We start from the raw sequence: 15,143 nt of genomic DNA, 5'->3' as shown, positions 1-15,143 counted from the left end.
TTAGGTTGGATATTAGGAAGAACTTCTTTACAGAAAGGGTAGTTAGGTACTGGAATAGGCTCCCCAGGGAGGTGGTTGAATCGCCATCCCTGGTTGTGTTTAAGAGCCGTTTGGATGTGGTGCTCAGGGATATGATTTAGTGTAGGGTTGTTAGAGTTAGGGTACTGGTTAGGCTGCGGTTGGACTTGATGATCTTCAAGGTCTTTTCCAACCTGGGTAATTCTATGATTCTATGATTCTAATCCTTTGAATATCATAAATACAAGGAAGTAACCTTTCCCTCCGTTTAGGAATCAGTACCAGTGAGAGCTCAGGTACACCAAGCACAACATACAGTCATTTGGGTACCTCTATCAACATTTTAAAATACTAATTTAAAAACCTGTAAGTATTTCAAGACAAAGCCAGGCCTGCTTCTTGGAAGCAGTTTCTCCACACAACCTCCAACTTCTGGCCTTTATGTACATGGCCTTAGCACAAAGAACATCATTACCGCATCCCATAAGGAGCATTCCTGTTGAAACAGGTGACTATTAAAACACATGCAAATTAATTTCCCGATAAATACTGGCTGGGCTTCCTGCTACTTGCGGCTCCAATAATGTAAATGTTCATTGCACATGAAATGAAAGAAACTCACCAACCAAAAAGACAACGATCAAAAACAGAAAGAAAAAAAGAAGAAATAGCAGCCTGGGCAACCTGATCTAGTGGGTGGCAACCCTGCCCATGGGCAGGGGATTGGAAGTTACCTTAATGGTAACTTCAGAGCCAAGTCATTCTGTGTTTTTTTATTTCCATCTCTACCGACAGCTCCATGTTACGGTACCAGCCCTTCCCAGGTACTGGGAACTATCATAAGGGCCATCATGTTGCCTAGAATTAATTCAGAATCCAACCTCACTACAATATTCTTCTCTTAGATCCCTTTGCAAACTATTTTAAATTCCAGGGGGAGAATAAAATACACAACACACTCAAAACTTCCCATCTGTTTCTGTAATTCTCACAAATCAGAAGTTGTCTTGCTAGTTCTTACTTGCTCCACTAGAAGACTTTTACCATCGTCAGGCTGGCGTGACATTTAGGAATACTTTGCAGTAGGACTTCTGTTAGTAGAGCTCTTCAGGTAAGCAAAAAACAATAAGCCATGTTTCTATGAGTTAATTCACTTTTGCTCTCAAAAACATGGAATAATGCATAAAACCCATACCGCATTAAGATACGTATGGCATTCCAAACACCCCGATCATCATCAATGTAAATTCTCAGACATGGCAAAGAGACAAAAAGAAAGCAGCAATCTGGAGGCGACTTTTGTATTGGCTTACATTCTTTCCTAGCAGAATGTCAATGATGACAACTTACATCTGGAACATGAGCTTGGATCCATACAGCCTTGAAGACAGACCACATTAGCTAACAGATGCAACCTTTTACTATACTTTATGCAGGTAGACAACACAGCTTTCTGTCCTGGGATACTATTCAGTGTACTTCCTATGCAGTCTCTTAATGAATTTTTAAACTAACATTAAAAAAACCCTGCCAATAGTAGCAAAAATTTTAATGTAAAAATAAAAACCTGCATCCCCAATCATTAGAATTAGTTCACAGACTACTGACCTCATGCTCAAGCTCTACTTAGTCAGTAAAATGAAAGAATGAAATCAAAATTTCAGGCTGGTTTAATTCTTCTCTGAAACCAGGGTGGTCCATGGGCAATTTCTGATAGCACTGCTGTTGCCAGGGAAACAAAATGAAAACAGGTGCCATCAATACAAATTAAAGATTTAGATCTGTTTCAAACTACCTTACAACAACATTTCCATAAACTTTTTAACTGATACTACTACAACTCTGACAATGTTTTAGAACAAGAAATAGATTCTAAGTTGTCTTTAGACCATCAAGTTTTAACTGAAACAAATTTAGTCTGATTGGCAACCTTTCCTTTCAAATAAATTTCTTACATTTATTATGCATCATCCTCTTTAAAAGTTACTGAATGTATGTTTTAAGGCAATATAATACCAAGACAGAAACAAGGTACATACAATTTTAATAAGATTTATCAATTTGAAATTTTACCCTCCTTTCAATCTAGGCCATTTTTAGACTATGATATTTTTAAAACCAAGCAAACAATCAGTATAAACTTAAAATGCTTAAAAAAACCTTATGCTGAGTAGCATTAGAAGCTTAATATTCTCCTCATAATCTGATTGTGGTTTTCTCCCACATGATTCAAAATCAAGTGAATGTCCCTCCAGCCAAAACCCAAGTAAACACACTTTTGCTTTTTAAATGTGTAATAATGCACTAAGACTTCGGCAATATTCTGGTCAAGTCTCCTCAAGTCTACTAACATCATAGGCAGAAAACGTGCCAAAGTCTATGAAAAAGAATGAACATATCATTCACTTCAATAAAGCAGCACTGATTCAAGATGCCAATAAACTTACTATTTACTTAGTTCTTTTGGAGGCTTAACAAGACACTTGTCAAAACCAAAAACCCAAATAGACCAACTTCAGTTAAAGGCAATACACAAATTCCCTCTTCTTCAATAAAGCTTGCTGCCAGACCTGCAAATAAAAAGTTCACCTTGTATATTCTGTGTTAATCGTGGAACTTGAAAGATGATGGAAATGGGCCTGGATTCATCTGCAGTAAATACATGTACAGCTACTCCTTTAAAGTTCTGAAATCTGTTGTATGCTTTATAATAATCCTGCAGGGTGTTGTAGAATTTTTAGTAAAGAATTATGAGTTCTCCTAAGTCTGTGCATAAACACCTCACAGAAGTCCATATTGCAAGGCAAAAATAAATAGAATAAAATCAGCACACAATTACACGTACAAACGATTGTAAAGGCTTTTTCAAATAAGAATGTCCATAAAGTTAATTAATAAAAAACCATCACGTAACATTCAAATTGTGTTTCTATTTTCAGCACATTTTAATGATTTACTACTGGTTGCTTACTTCAAAAAATTTTTCCTTGACATCTTCAAGTTGCCAAACAGTTTTGCTTTGCACTTTGATCTGTGTTTACATCTTTCCTAACATCACAAATGAGCAGACCTGTGGTGATTTAAAACTTCTGAATGAACTTTTAGGTGGAAGGTTCTTTTGTTTTTGTTTGTATATTTCTAACTTTCCTTCAGGGAGAAAGCAGCCAGCCCAGTAGCAGAGGATAAAATTAACCCATGCTGTCCTAGGCTTCCTTGAATATATTCCTGGCATCACCCACAAAACAGTTCTATTGAAGTCTTCAACAACTCTCACAGAAGTAGTGCCGGATCCAATGCTAGCTGAAGTCATCAAGAAACCTTCAGCCCATTTCATGGCTTCATTCAGCCTCCATTTACTGTTCCCCTGCCTTTGAAAAATAATATTCATTCCCATGTCATATATCTCCCTATTAAACTACCTCACAAATAACATAGTAGTACCATAGTATGGTCCTTTTTTCAGATTAACACTTCTAAGAATTTGAATAATACACAAAAGATACACAGCGTTACATGAAAGCAACCAACATCCAACTTCCCTTACAGTTATTTTAAAGTTTCAAGCTAACTCACTTGTGTGTAATTATGAAATTACTATACTGATCCTCCACTTACTTTGAAAGTGATTAATCAAAGTCAGAGAAAACCAACCATCAACTGAAGTATGTTTCAAATTTCCTATTCAGGGATAAGTCTAAAAAGACGAACCAATTTAATTTTAATTAAATCCTCATTTAGAAGCATGAAATAAATGTTTTCCATTTAATTCAAATTAAACTCCAGTTCCAGTCCAAATTTCAAATATTCTTTGTTTCTGCTACTTTATTACACATGACAGATTAACATTTCCTTTTCTTTTTGCGCACACATGCAACCAACAAACTTGATTTCATTAAAAAAAAAAAAAGCATGGGTACTTTTAACAATAATAAACATATTATTTATTCTGCCCAAATGATTTTATTGCTGTGAAGAGGGAAAGGTGCATCTTCCAAACCATGGTAAAACATTTATGTTGAACTCTACAACCACACATACTTTTAATTGCACTTTATTTATAGTGCAATAGTTTCATTTAGTGAACTTTCAAGACACTTTTTCACGTAAGAGCAAGCTAGACAGGTGTAAGAAAACAGAAGAGTGGATAGCAGGAGAAATGCCTACAGTGGTCTGCAATTATACACACAGACATTACAATAGCTGTAATGTGTATCAGGGAGTAACAAGAGTTACTGCTGTCTACACCTCACAATCTAATGCTTTCACAGCATTAGTGCAGTAGTGCTAATACTCTATCATTCTGTACTAGCTAGTCAACCAAATGAGTGCAAACCTTCATAATGAACTGATTTCCTCTCATTAGTGAGCTCTTCCAGATTTCACAAAGCTTCCCCTCCCTGCCTTACCTCACTAGTAGCTTCTGGATTTCTGAAGTTGAGCTCAACCCAATCCTGTTTGCCATTATCTCCATCTTCATTTTCCTCATTTCCTTACATCCTGCTCTGTGTCATTTTTCCTTTCTGTGAAGAGCCACGTGCTGATGAGGTAGTATCTTGGCTGTAGGAAACTAAATTAGCACGCCAGTTGAGCACCCTTTCGTGATTCTCTACAGAAACAGATCTGAATTACTAAATGCATCCACTCCTTTATGTGGTTTGCACTCTCAGTCCCATACGCTGCAACTATCTGTCAATCTTTCCTGTGGGAAGGGAATACTGGCTCTGCATAAAGCAACGTGGCAAAACCTCTTCAAAAACCTCCTTAGGGCATTAGGGAGAAAAAAGTCTCTCATCTCTGAGTTTTGCCAGAGGATAAATGACATTTTTCCTATTTTGTTTTCATAAAAGTATTACAAGAACTCTCCTTTCCACATGAAATGGGCTGATGCTAAGCATGCCATGCCTTTTTGCACAGCAAGCTGTCAAGTCTTGAGAGCTGGATGCTGCCATGCCAGCATAACACTGTCAAGCAGATTCAACACACACAGCTGAACCCAGTGAAGTTAAGCAATGAATTATCAATTGCAGCTTAAGGAAAATCAGTAAAATATCACAGGCTTTATTCATATGTTTTGCAACCTGACATCTCTATATTTGTTTTCAGTGTCTGAGCACAACTCACATGCTTCTATTTTACTCTGTGTGTAGTTTACTAAAAGTATGCAATGCTTAGTATTCACAAACTTTCATTAAAATTCCATGCTATATATGCTGAAAAATAGGGAGGAATTCTATTTCCATATCACAGGAAACACAAGTCCACAGGGGCACATTATCTGAGTTGACCTCATCACAGTGTTCCCAGTTGTATCCTCCTCCTCCACCTCAGCATCCAGCCCAGAACAGAACTGGTCACAAGCAGACAGGCAAATGAAATCCCCTCAAGATTTGAAGGCAACAGATACGCCAAAAGAATTTCTGTTCCAGAGCATAATACTTCTGTATCTCTGCCTAGAATTTTCACAAAGAAGAGGAGCTATGAAGGAAAGTACCCAACTCCTCTCCAGAACAGCCTACATACCTAAGTGAAAAGCAAGCATGTCTTAACTAAAGCCACATTAAGTCATAACTTGAGGTTTGGAGGGCACAGAGTGCAAAAATGCACTTTGTTGCTCAGTGCTGGTGTTAGTAGAGGCTTGAACCACAGAACACTACTAAAAAAACAATTGCTACATATCCTATTGCCATCTGGAGTTGTATTTCTCATGGTGATTTGTACAGGAAACAATTCCTTTGACACTGGAGGGAAAAAAGAAGAGAAAGAAAAGTATAAAGAGCATTATTTTCTGTTACACAAACATTGCCTGGTACTAATCTCTCCTTCCTCTGAGACCCTCCCTGTATTCAAAAGGTAAATAACATTGGAGCATCAAAAGCAACATGGCAGCACAGCACCTGCATCTATAGATATCAAGAGCAAGAGGACATCAGGACAGATTATGATCTTTAGCACACTTACGTATACAGGCATTTCTTTGAATTTACAGCAAACACTTCAACCCAGGTAAAGCCCAGAGCCATATGAAGGTCCTATAGAAGACTGTCACAGAGTTCACACATGTATGTTCATATACTGCATCACCAATTACTGTTTGAGAATTTCAAATGAGCGCAGCACTGCATTAGACAACACACAGCAATATCTTGTCCTGAGGAGCCCAACTTTCTTAAGACACAACAGGAGATCCAGCCAGAAAGGGGAAGTCAGCTTTTTTCATCCCTTTATTACGTGCATTAATACAGCTCTTCCACTGACAGAACTGAATGTGTTAGGGGCTCCCATGCATTTTCCAAGACTTAATATTTCATTATCTCAAAATAATCTTCGCACTTTAAGCAGCTTGAAAGCCCACAGTATCTTTGCAGGCAGACCACCACATCACAGAAGGCACAATACAAATAGGGAGGAATTACAACCTGCCTGAGGAATCCCACTCAGTGAGTGTTACCACAGCTCACTGCCCTTATTCCACAAGATTCTAAAGAGGCTGTAAAGTAATAAACAGAAAGATACAATCAAAAATCCATATTTTCAATCTCTTTAAATATTAGCTTACTCTATCTAGAAACAGCAGGGAAGATCTCGAGTTACAAATTAACAAAAAAAAGCACCTCATAGAAAGTTTTTAAAAGGGAACGACTTTTGGAAGTATTCTCTAAAATTCTAAAGATAAACAAAGCACTAAAATCAGAAAACAATGTCATATACTTTAAGTAGGCTGCTTTAAATTAAAGGCAGTAATGCCAACGATGACCTCTGAAATAAAACAATAGAAACCAATGAGACAATTCCACGTGTCCGAGAAAAAAAGTAAATGTAAGCATTCCTTCTGTTAGAACTGACTACACAGAAAAACACCTGGCAATGCCAACAGTGGGGTTTTTTTTTCCCCAACCTCAACTTCTGGCATAGAAGATGGAAAGGAAATTGTTTCCTCAATGCATGAAAAACTTGGCTAAATCAGCAATATTGAACAAGACAACTTCCTTGAACAGGACGACTTCCTTGGTTCTTCAACTTTACACAGCAATAATTCTCACTTCAATCTCCATTTTTAGTGCAATATGCTGAGAATAAAAAAACTGGGAAATGGTAGATTGTTATAAGATACATCAGGCATAAAAGGTTATTACAAACAGATTAGTCCAGGATGGAAATGACACAGGCTAAGCAGGAGGCATGGATAATCTGGGTAAGTGCCATGGAAAAATAAATATCATGATTGGACTTAAAGCAAATGGAAGCAGTTCAAATTGGCTTCCTCCAATTCAGTGTAGAACATGTGATGCCCACATGTCCATTTCCAGAAAACCTCACCATAAAGAAACAAAGGCCAATACTGTGAAGTGTTGAAAAACGCATCTACCACCAGCTTCTTCGCTTCTTCCATACCGTAGCAACATGAATTATTGCAGCTGCCTGATAAGCATGAAAGAGATTTTTTTTTTTTTTTTAAAGTGAGCTACCAGCATTTATCTGAAATGCTCCATCCTGTCAGTAAGTGTTGACCTTGCAAAGAAGAGCAAATTTTATGAAACGCAGGCTGCAGTTTTATTGTTGGTCTACACGGATCAGCACGTAGCTACAGACAAAAGCACCAGCTCCACTCCAACCACTTCCTCCATCCATCCGTGTGCTCCTCCACCTCCTCTTGCTCAGACAAGTATCAGCAGTGGGTAGACTGTGGTCAAGTGAAAACTTCACAGCTTAGATGATCTTCCACCAAAACCAGCTCCCTTATATGACAGATCTGAGAGCATGGCTCGGTAGGCAAACACAAGACATTTCAAAAGCCCCTTCAATACCTGAAGGGAACTTACTCCCAGGAGGGGAGTAAACTCTTCGAAAGGGCTGACAATAGCAGGACATGGGGAAATGGTTTTAAGTTAAAAGAGGGAAGATTTAGGTTGGATGTTAGGGGGAAGTTCTTCACTAGGAGAGTGGTTAGGCCCTGGAACAGGCTGCCCTTGGAGGTGTTCAAGACCAGGTTGGACGGGGCCCTGGACAACCTGATCTAGTAAATGTGTATGTTTGGTGGCCCTGCCAGGCAGGGGGGTTGGAACTACATGATCCTTGAGGTCCCTTCCAACCCAGGTCATTCTGTGATTCTGTGATTCTGTGTGATTCTGTGATACGAAATTCCATCAGAAAGCATGACAACTCCTTTAGAAAAACTCCTCATCCCTGTGTTTCACCTACATAAATTAAATAAATAAAATTTTTAAAAGGCCTTTAAAAACAGATAATAGAGACAGCTATCACTAAGTCACTGGAAGGGATCTTTAAAGGTCATCTAGACCAATTCCCCTGCAATGAGCAGGGATACCTACAGATAGAGCAGGTTGCTAGACCCATAAGGACTCTGAAAGTCTCCAGGGCTGGGGCTTCCACCACCTCCCTGAGCAACCTGTTTCAGTGTCTCACCACCATCACCATAAAAAGCTTTGTAATGCATAAAAAGGAGACACCGAACAATGTGATTACTGGTCTGAATTAAATTCAGATATAAATACACATTAGAACAGACCAGCATACATGCTGCAGTCCTTCTGTGACGTGGGAGGCACAGCTGTCGAAGACCAGCAGTGAAGGTCCAAAGCAGGAGCTCAAGTCTTTCTCTAGAACCACAAAGAAGCCCTCTTTAATTAAGTCCCCTACAAGTTTTGGAACTGCTCGTCCCAGCATGGCAATCAAAGGCAGATGCACACAGTTAGCCTGATCAACAGTGCTCATTAAGCTGACTGGTGCAATCAGTCAACGAGCGCTGCTGAACAGGTTAAATTATCTAGCTTTGAGACATTTTTATACTTAACCACAAATTCATTACTTCCATTAGCTGTACCGCCATGTTCCCATAGAATCTTAGAATGGCCTGGGTTGAAAAGGATCACAACGACCATCCAGTTTCAACCCCCCCTGCTACGTGCAGGGTCACCAACCACCAGACCAGGCTGCCCAGAGCCACATCCAGCCTGGCCTTGAATGCCTCCAGGGATGGGGCATCCACAACCTCCTTGGGCAACCTGTTCCAGTGCGTCATCACCCTCTGTGTGAAAAACTTCCTCCTAATATCAAACCTTAACCTCCCCTGTTTCAGTTTAAAGCCATCCCACTTGTCCTATCGCTACCCATGAGGATGTCTGATTTTCTTTTCCCTTTAAAACTACTGTAAACTACTTACGACTACTCTTTGCGGGAATCTTGTAAGAGAAAACAGAGAAGTTTCACTTCTCACCATTAGCAAAGCATACTGTGATTACAGCACCACCAAAAGCACAAAAGAGCTCCGACACCGAACATGAAAGGCATTTTGTAATTCTTAAGTGAGTGAAGTAGGAGAGCGCTGGGCTATCCAATGGTCTTGACCTTTGAGCCTCAAAGCAAGTAAGACAACTGCAGGTTATACTTAACTCAGATGTGCCACAGAAACAAGTGAAATAACACTGATAATACACATGCAGACAATTAAACTTAACCCAAAATACTTGAACAGAAAGAAAGTGATTTTTTTTTTCCCACATCAAATTCCATTTTGCAACCCCTGCTTCTCATTCTTTCCCAGCTGAAACCAGCACAATTTTTCAGAGTAGCCAGAGTGTGGTTAAGCAGAGGAAGCTATGCTTGTTTGCATGGAATCTGCTATTTCCTCTCTGCCAAAACACTTGTTTAAAGAAGTCATGTAATATTTCTATTAAGCTGTAAATGCAGTTGACAAGGAAATGGCCTACTGGCAGCGCATTACCTTTGTGGCAGTGCCAACCAGCCTACAGCAAAATAGCGCACATGATAATTTCAACATGCATTCCCAAGCAACAAAATTGTGCCTTACATAAATACCGCAGAACTCCAGCAACATCTAGAAAAAGCAATGAAAATTTGCCCAAGCTTTCATGCTTGCCTATATCAATTCTGTGTCATAACTAAAACAAAGTAGGAAAGCATCTACATATGTCCAAATGTCCTGTGAAGCTGTATCATATGACACTGGGAAAGCTATTGCAACTTAAATCCGTGTATTTCTTGTTAACCACTGTAACAACTCACTAATAAAAATTAAGAAAAACTCTAAGTATCAAATGCACAAAAGAGCACTAACAGCATACAAAGCCCTTAAAACCATAACGTAATTTATTAACAAGAACATATGTTCAATGTAATCCAGAATTGTCGTGTTAAATTACTTTGGCCTTTGATAGCACTCATTTGATTACAAGAATTAAACAGATTCACAAGCCTTCAAACTCAAACAGTGACCTTTGATTTATAAGCAGCTATTGTCATGCTTATAAAATCCTTCCTGATAACGCAGTCCTCACCTTTCAACAGCCAGTGCAACTACACGCTGTTTTGTTAAAATGAATTCAGACATAATGAAGACTATTTCAATCAAAGTACAACTGAAAAATCAGCATGATCAAATACAACTGATTTCTCATCAGCAGTTCTCCAAAACATTTTTTTCACGTGTCAACCCATATTGAATTAAATTACCCATTAAAAACAAGCGGTAGAGATATTTATCTTGTTCTTCTCGGCTTTCTTCTGAGTATTTTCAGTTTAGACACTAATTTTAAAATAGTTAATTACCCAGAAAAAAAAGTGGAGCAAGAAAAATACTAAGTTTCGTTTTCAAAATGATGTAATGCTTCCAAAGTGCAGAACACTCACTGGCTTTAATTGAACTGCACACAGAAAAAGCTTCAGGAAACATCTTGGCTCCAAAAAGCACAAACGAAAACCAAGAATCCAACAGAATTAAATACTCTTGAACTTGCATATGTGCTACCTTTCAGTAATCACATATGAGCAGCACCTTCTCTCTGAGGAGTACTGGCTTACTTAGATTGAGATCCTGATATGGAACAGAAGCAAAATAAAACTGCGTACAATAATCTGGTATGTATGTTGTTTTTGCAGAAAAGCACAAAGATGAAAAATCTGCTTTTAACAACATGTAGTGCCTTTTTACTACCAAACGGGTTTTAGATATAAACAATCCAGGAATGGAGCATCTGTTGATGCCCAGTTGGTATTTAGTCCACAGTTTGTTTCAGAGAAGAAAACAGAAGTATGACTAACACTGGCAGCAGTCATCCATAGACAGTTTTCCCCATGAACTTCATAAAGCAATTCCTTTTAAGTGCTACTTCTCATACGGTGACTAATTGTATTTACATTTTATTTTGCAAGTAGTGTATTAATACAGTAACACGCTGTAAGAGCCAGTAAAAAATATAAACTGCCAAGGGTTACTAACATTAACAGCGCTCACATAGGACAACCCTGAATTCTTTCCCAGACAACTTTCAAGTCAAAATTCCCATAACCAAAGAGAAAGGTCTCTCAGTTGTGGAACTCTGCAAGTACAGTTACAGTGTGAAACAGGCCGTGCAGGCTGCCGTAAGTCAATCAGGCAATTACTGCCTTAGATCTCTCTCAGTCTGAAAACTTAAAAATACTCGTTAAAATACAAACTGCGCAAACAGAAAGTGAGACAGCAAATGAGAATCTTCCGTTCTAAACTTTGTCCATGAATGCACAGTTTTATGATTCCCGTATCATTACTTTTTTCTTTTTCCTTTTTCTTTTTTTCCTGATACAACAACAATAAACTGCCCACACACACTTACCCTCATGGGATGAATGTCAGCATAGGGAGGCTTCCCTTCAGCCATTTCTATTGAAGTGATACCAAGGGACCAGATGTCTGCCACACAGTTATAGCCAATCTCTTGTATTACCTCTGGAGCCATCCAAAATGGAGTTCCTATAACAGTATTACGTTTTGCCATAGTATCCTGTAATTATATCATTTACACAATTAAAATAGCGATATTTATTTTCACAGATTCCTTTGATATTTATTCTATATTTAGAAATTCAATTAGCCACCCAAAGGTCAAATTGTAACAATTTCCAATTAAGACTAAACAGATTCAGGCCACCAAGCTTCAGAAGCCAGAGAGGTGTCACCTCAATCTTGATAGTAAACCTTGAACAAAAGTTTAAAGTGAGATCAGCAAGCGCTTGAAGTACAGTGGGTTATAATAATAAACCACTAGAAACTAAATAATCTTGTAGTACATTAAATATTCATCAAGATAAAGACTGTTAACAGCACTAGTTCCCCCTTGGACTCAAAATTCAAGGCAGAAGATAAAGTGTAAAACACGGCTAGGAGTAGTAAGCATTTTTAAAGCATCTTTCCAAGAGTACTTACTGTTAACTGGCCAGCCACACCAAAATCAGCTAATTTTGCATGTCCTTCGGTGTTAAGAAGGATGTTTCCAGCCTTTATATCTCTATGTATTTTTCTCATAAAGTGCAAATATTCAAGTCCTTTAAGAGTAGATTTCAGAATAGTTGCAATTTCATCTTCTGTTAGCTACAAGAAAGCACAAAACCATTAACACTTGCAGGTATACGTGTAGGTTAAATGCACAGAAATAGTCTATCTAAAACATGATCATTTCAGGTTTATTATATACAATACAATGCACATTAGGAATTATATAGATAGGAATATGCTGAATAGCATTTGCAGTTCAAAACTCTTATCTAGTGACTTGATCCATATAGCTGGACTCCTACACCTCTCCAATCTGACTCAACCAAGCAAGCTGCAAAATTAGCAAAGGGGTTCGCTGATGCAGTTCAGATTATGCATTATTCTCTTGCCTGTCAAAAATTATTACTCTTTAGATGTTGCCATCCTTCATAGAAACAGTCACGCAGTTTAGATAATATATAACAAACCATTCATTACTAAGGTCATAAATATTCCTTGCCAAGTTATGCATTACCTTAGTCAAAACAGGTGCTTGCTACTGCACTGGATGGTACATAGCAGGTTACTTCCCTGCAAGAAAGCCCTTTTTCTGATGCAAAAAGCCAGAGCTGCTAAGAGCATTCATGCCCGAAACTTCTTAATACACTCTGTACAACAAACTACCACAGCACTTCACTGGGAAAGGGAATATATGCAATATAGCATATTGCTATGGCACTGTAAAACTGCATACCTGAACTAACAGGAATCTACATAGCTGTAGCTGGCTCTTGATACACTTCATTAAATGATCCGCATTTTAGTGAGCACAAGCATTGGTATGTGAAGATCATATAACACGTCAGCCACAACTTTCAAAGTACTCACAGACTTAACCTTTGGTCTCCAAAAAGCTTATTCCCCTACAAACATTTACCAGCTCAGAACACGACTGTCTATAGCTGTGCTGAATATTTCAGCTTTCTCTGAAGAACTCTGTTCTTGAGGAGGCTCAGGGGAGACCTCATGGTACTCTGCATCTTCCTGAGGGAGGGTTTGATGAGGAGGAGCTTGGCTTCTTTTCTCAGGCAACAAACAGGACCTGAGGAAATGGCCTCAAGTCGGACCAGAAGAGGTTTAGATTAGACATAAGAAAGAACTTTTTCTCTCAGAGAGTGGTCAGGCACTGGAATGGCTGCCCAGGGAGGTGGTGGAGTTGCCATCCCTGGCAGCGTTCAAGAGGCCTCTGGATGAGGAGCTACAAGATATGGTTTAGTGGCTTGTGGTAGCTACGGTAACAGGAGGATGATCTTGAACAGAGTGAACCTTTTGCAGGTACCAGCTTCCCTACTTCTCAGATTGTGGTCAACGTGATAGATTAAAAGACAAAAACACAAACACAATTCAACCCATGCGACACAACTTCCGGGAAATAAAACAACAAAAAACCAACTAACCAGCTGTTCATGAAACGTTAAGCATTTAAAGCATATCAGTGCTTTAATACAAGAACTATGCAAAACAATTTGGCACGTGTTTAGAAATACAATAAAGTACAAAACCAACGATGAATGTACTAATTTGCCTGCAACATCAGTTGTACTTTTCCCTCTCTTTGTACAATCCTACGCAGAAATTAAATTAAGCCATAGCAATTTCCTCCAGTTTCAGTTTTGAAAGTGTTGGTACGTTTGCAGCTCCCTCCCAAAAACAAAACAAAAACAAGAACCAAAACCACTCGCCAGCACTCTGTCAACCAATAGAATGGGAGCTCCTGAGTTACTCAGAACTAGTTTTAATCTCTTAGCAAATAGAGCCATTTCCCTATTCCTGCTTTAATCCAGTCCCATAAAACCTGGGTATGGAGCCCAAAGGCACAGTCAGACATGTACTGACTCCAATAGCTGCATCAGGCTCCAGTCTGCCCTTTCACCAAAGCCTCTGCAGTAATTCCCACCGTCAGCCCTCCCACTAAACAACTCTGACTGACCACAATATACCAGTCTGCCAAACTGTTCTTCCAATAAACAGTTTCCTGACTCAATTCATGGCCAGTCAAGAAGGATGTAGCAGGGATACGAGCTGCTCAAACTGGCACAGTCTTCTGAACAAGTCCACATGTTATTACTCCTAAAGATTTTCAGTGACTCGTATAAGCCTTCCCTTCCCTCTACAAGCAGAGGACAAACATGATGGTAGCATTAATTCCACACTTCACAGCATATTATGCATCCCAGCCTGCCATTTCTCCTCAAGATCTTTCACAGTGGTTCTATTGAGTGGTTGCTCAAAGCCTTTATTTCAGCTGCTTTTTCATGCTGACCACTATGTTGATCGTGGGATGCATTTTGCAAGAAGCAAAAGCCACTAAGCACAACTCAAACAAGATGGCTCTCCTGGCATTGCTCTATCCCTGAAGGAGTGGAAGTGCCCACCTGGTCTGCAACCAGCAGCATGAAGGGGATGCTAAAGCCAGCTGTGAAATAAACTGAGCTATGGGCAGAAGGGTATCTGGAGAAAGAGACAATCCAAAGTATGTGAGCCAACCATTTTCCGATTAGGTACAGTAAAATGTTATCTGAAGACACACACTATATGCAATCTAAGTTCCAGCTATTAAAAAATACAGTTGTGTAGAGTTTAGGACATCTGGAATATAACATTTTCTGTCAGAGCTTTATGAAATCTACCTCACTTCAGAAACAACACGGCACCCTTAGTTTCCAAAGATTTCCACGCCATTAGTCACGAACTTCCACACTGAAAAAAATCCATATATACACATACAGCTTTCTGCCTGCCTTCTTCTAGAAAGTAGTATCATGAGAAATTGTGATTAAAAGGCCCTGCAGGAAAA

General features: G+C 39.0%; 1 protein-coding gene across 1 annotated transcript in view; it reads right to left on the bottom strand.

The window, feature by feature from the left end:
• The window catches only part of STK3 (serine/threonine kinase 3), a 110,789-nt gene that overhangs the window by 81,347 nt on the left and 14,299 nt on the right, over window positions 1-15,143 (bottom strand). The window contains exons 5-6 of the mRNA XM_015856118.3: window positions 12,239-12,403; window positions 11,649-11,816 (exon numbers count right to left, since the gene is read on the bottom strand). Coding sequence (XP_015711604.1) covers window positions 11,649-11,816; window positions 12,239-12,403 — 333 coding nt within the window. The remainder of the gene's footprint in view (window positions 1-11,648; window positions 11,817-12,238; window positions 12,404-15,143) is intronic.

Source organism: Coturnix japonica, chromosome 2 (genome assembly GCF_054131305.1).
Source record: "Coturnix japonica strain WE chromosome 2, WE-NBRP24, whole genome shotgun sequence".
Taxonomy (NCBI): domain Eukaryota; kingdom Metazoa; phylum Chordata; class Aves; order Galliformes; family Phasianidae; genus Coturnix; species Coturnix japonica.
Note: the sequence above shows the minus strand (reverse complement) of the source record. Positions and strands in the feature narration are given on the sequence as shown.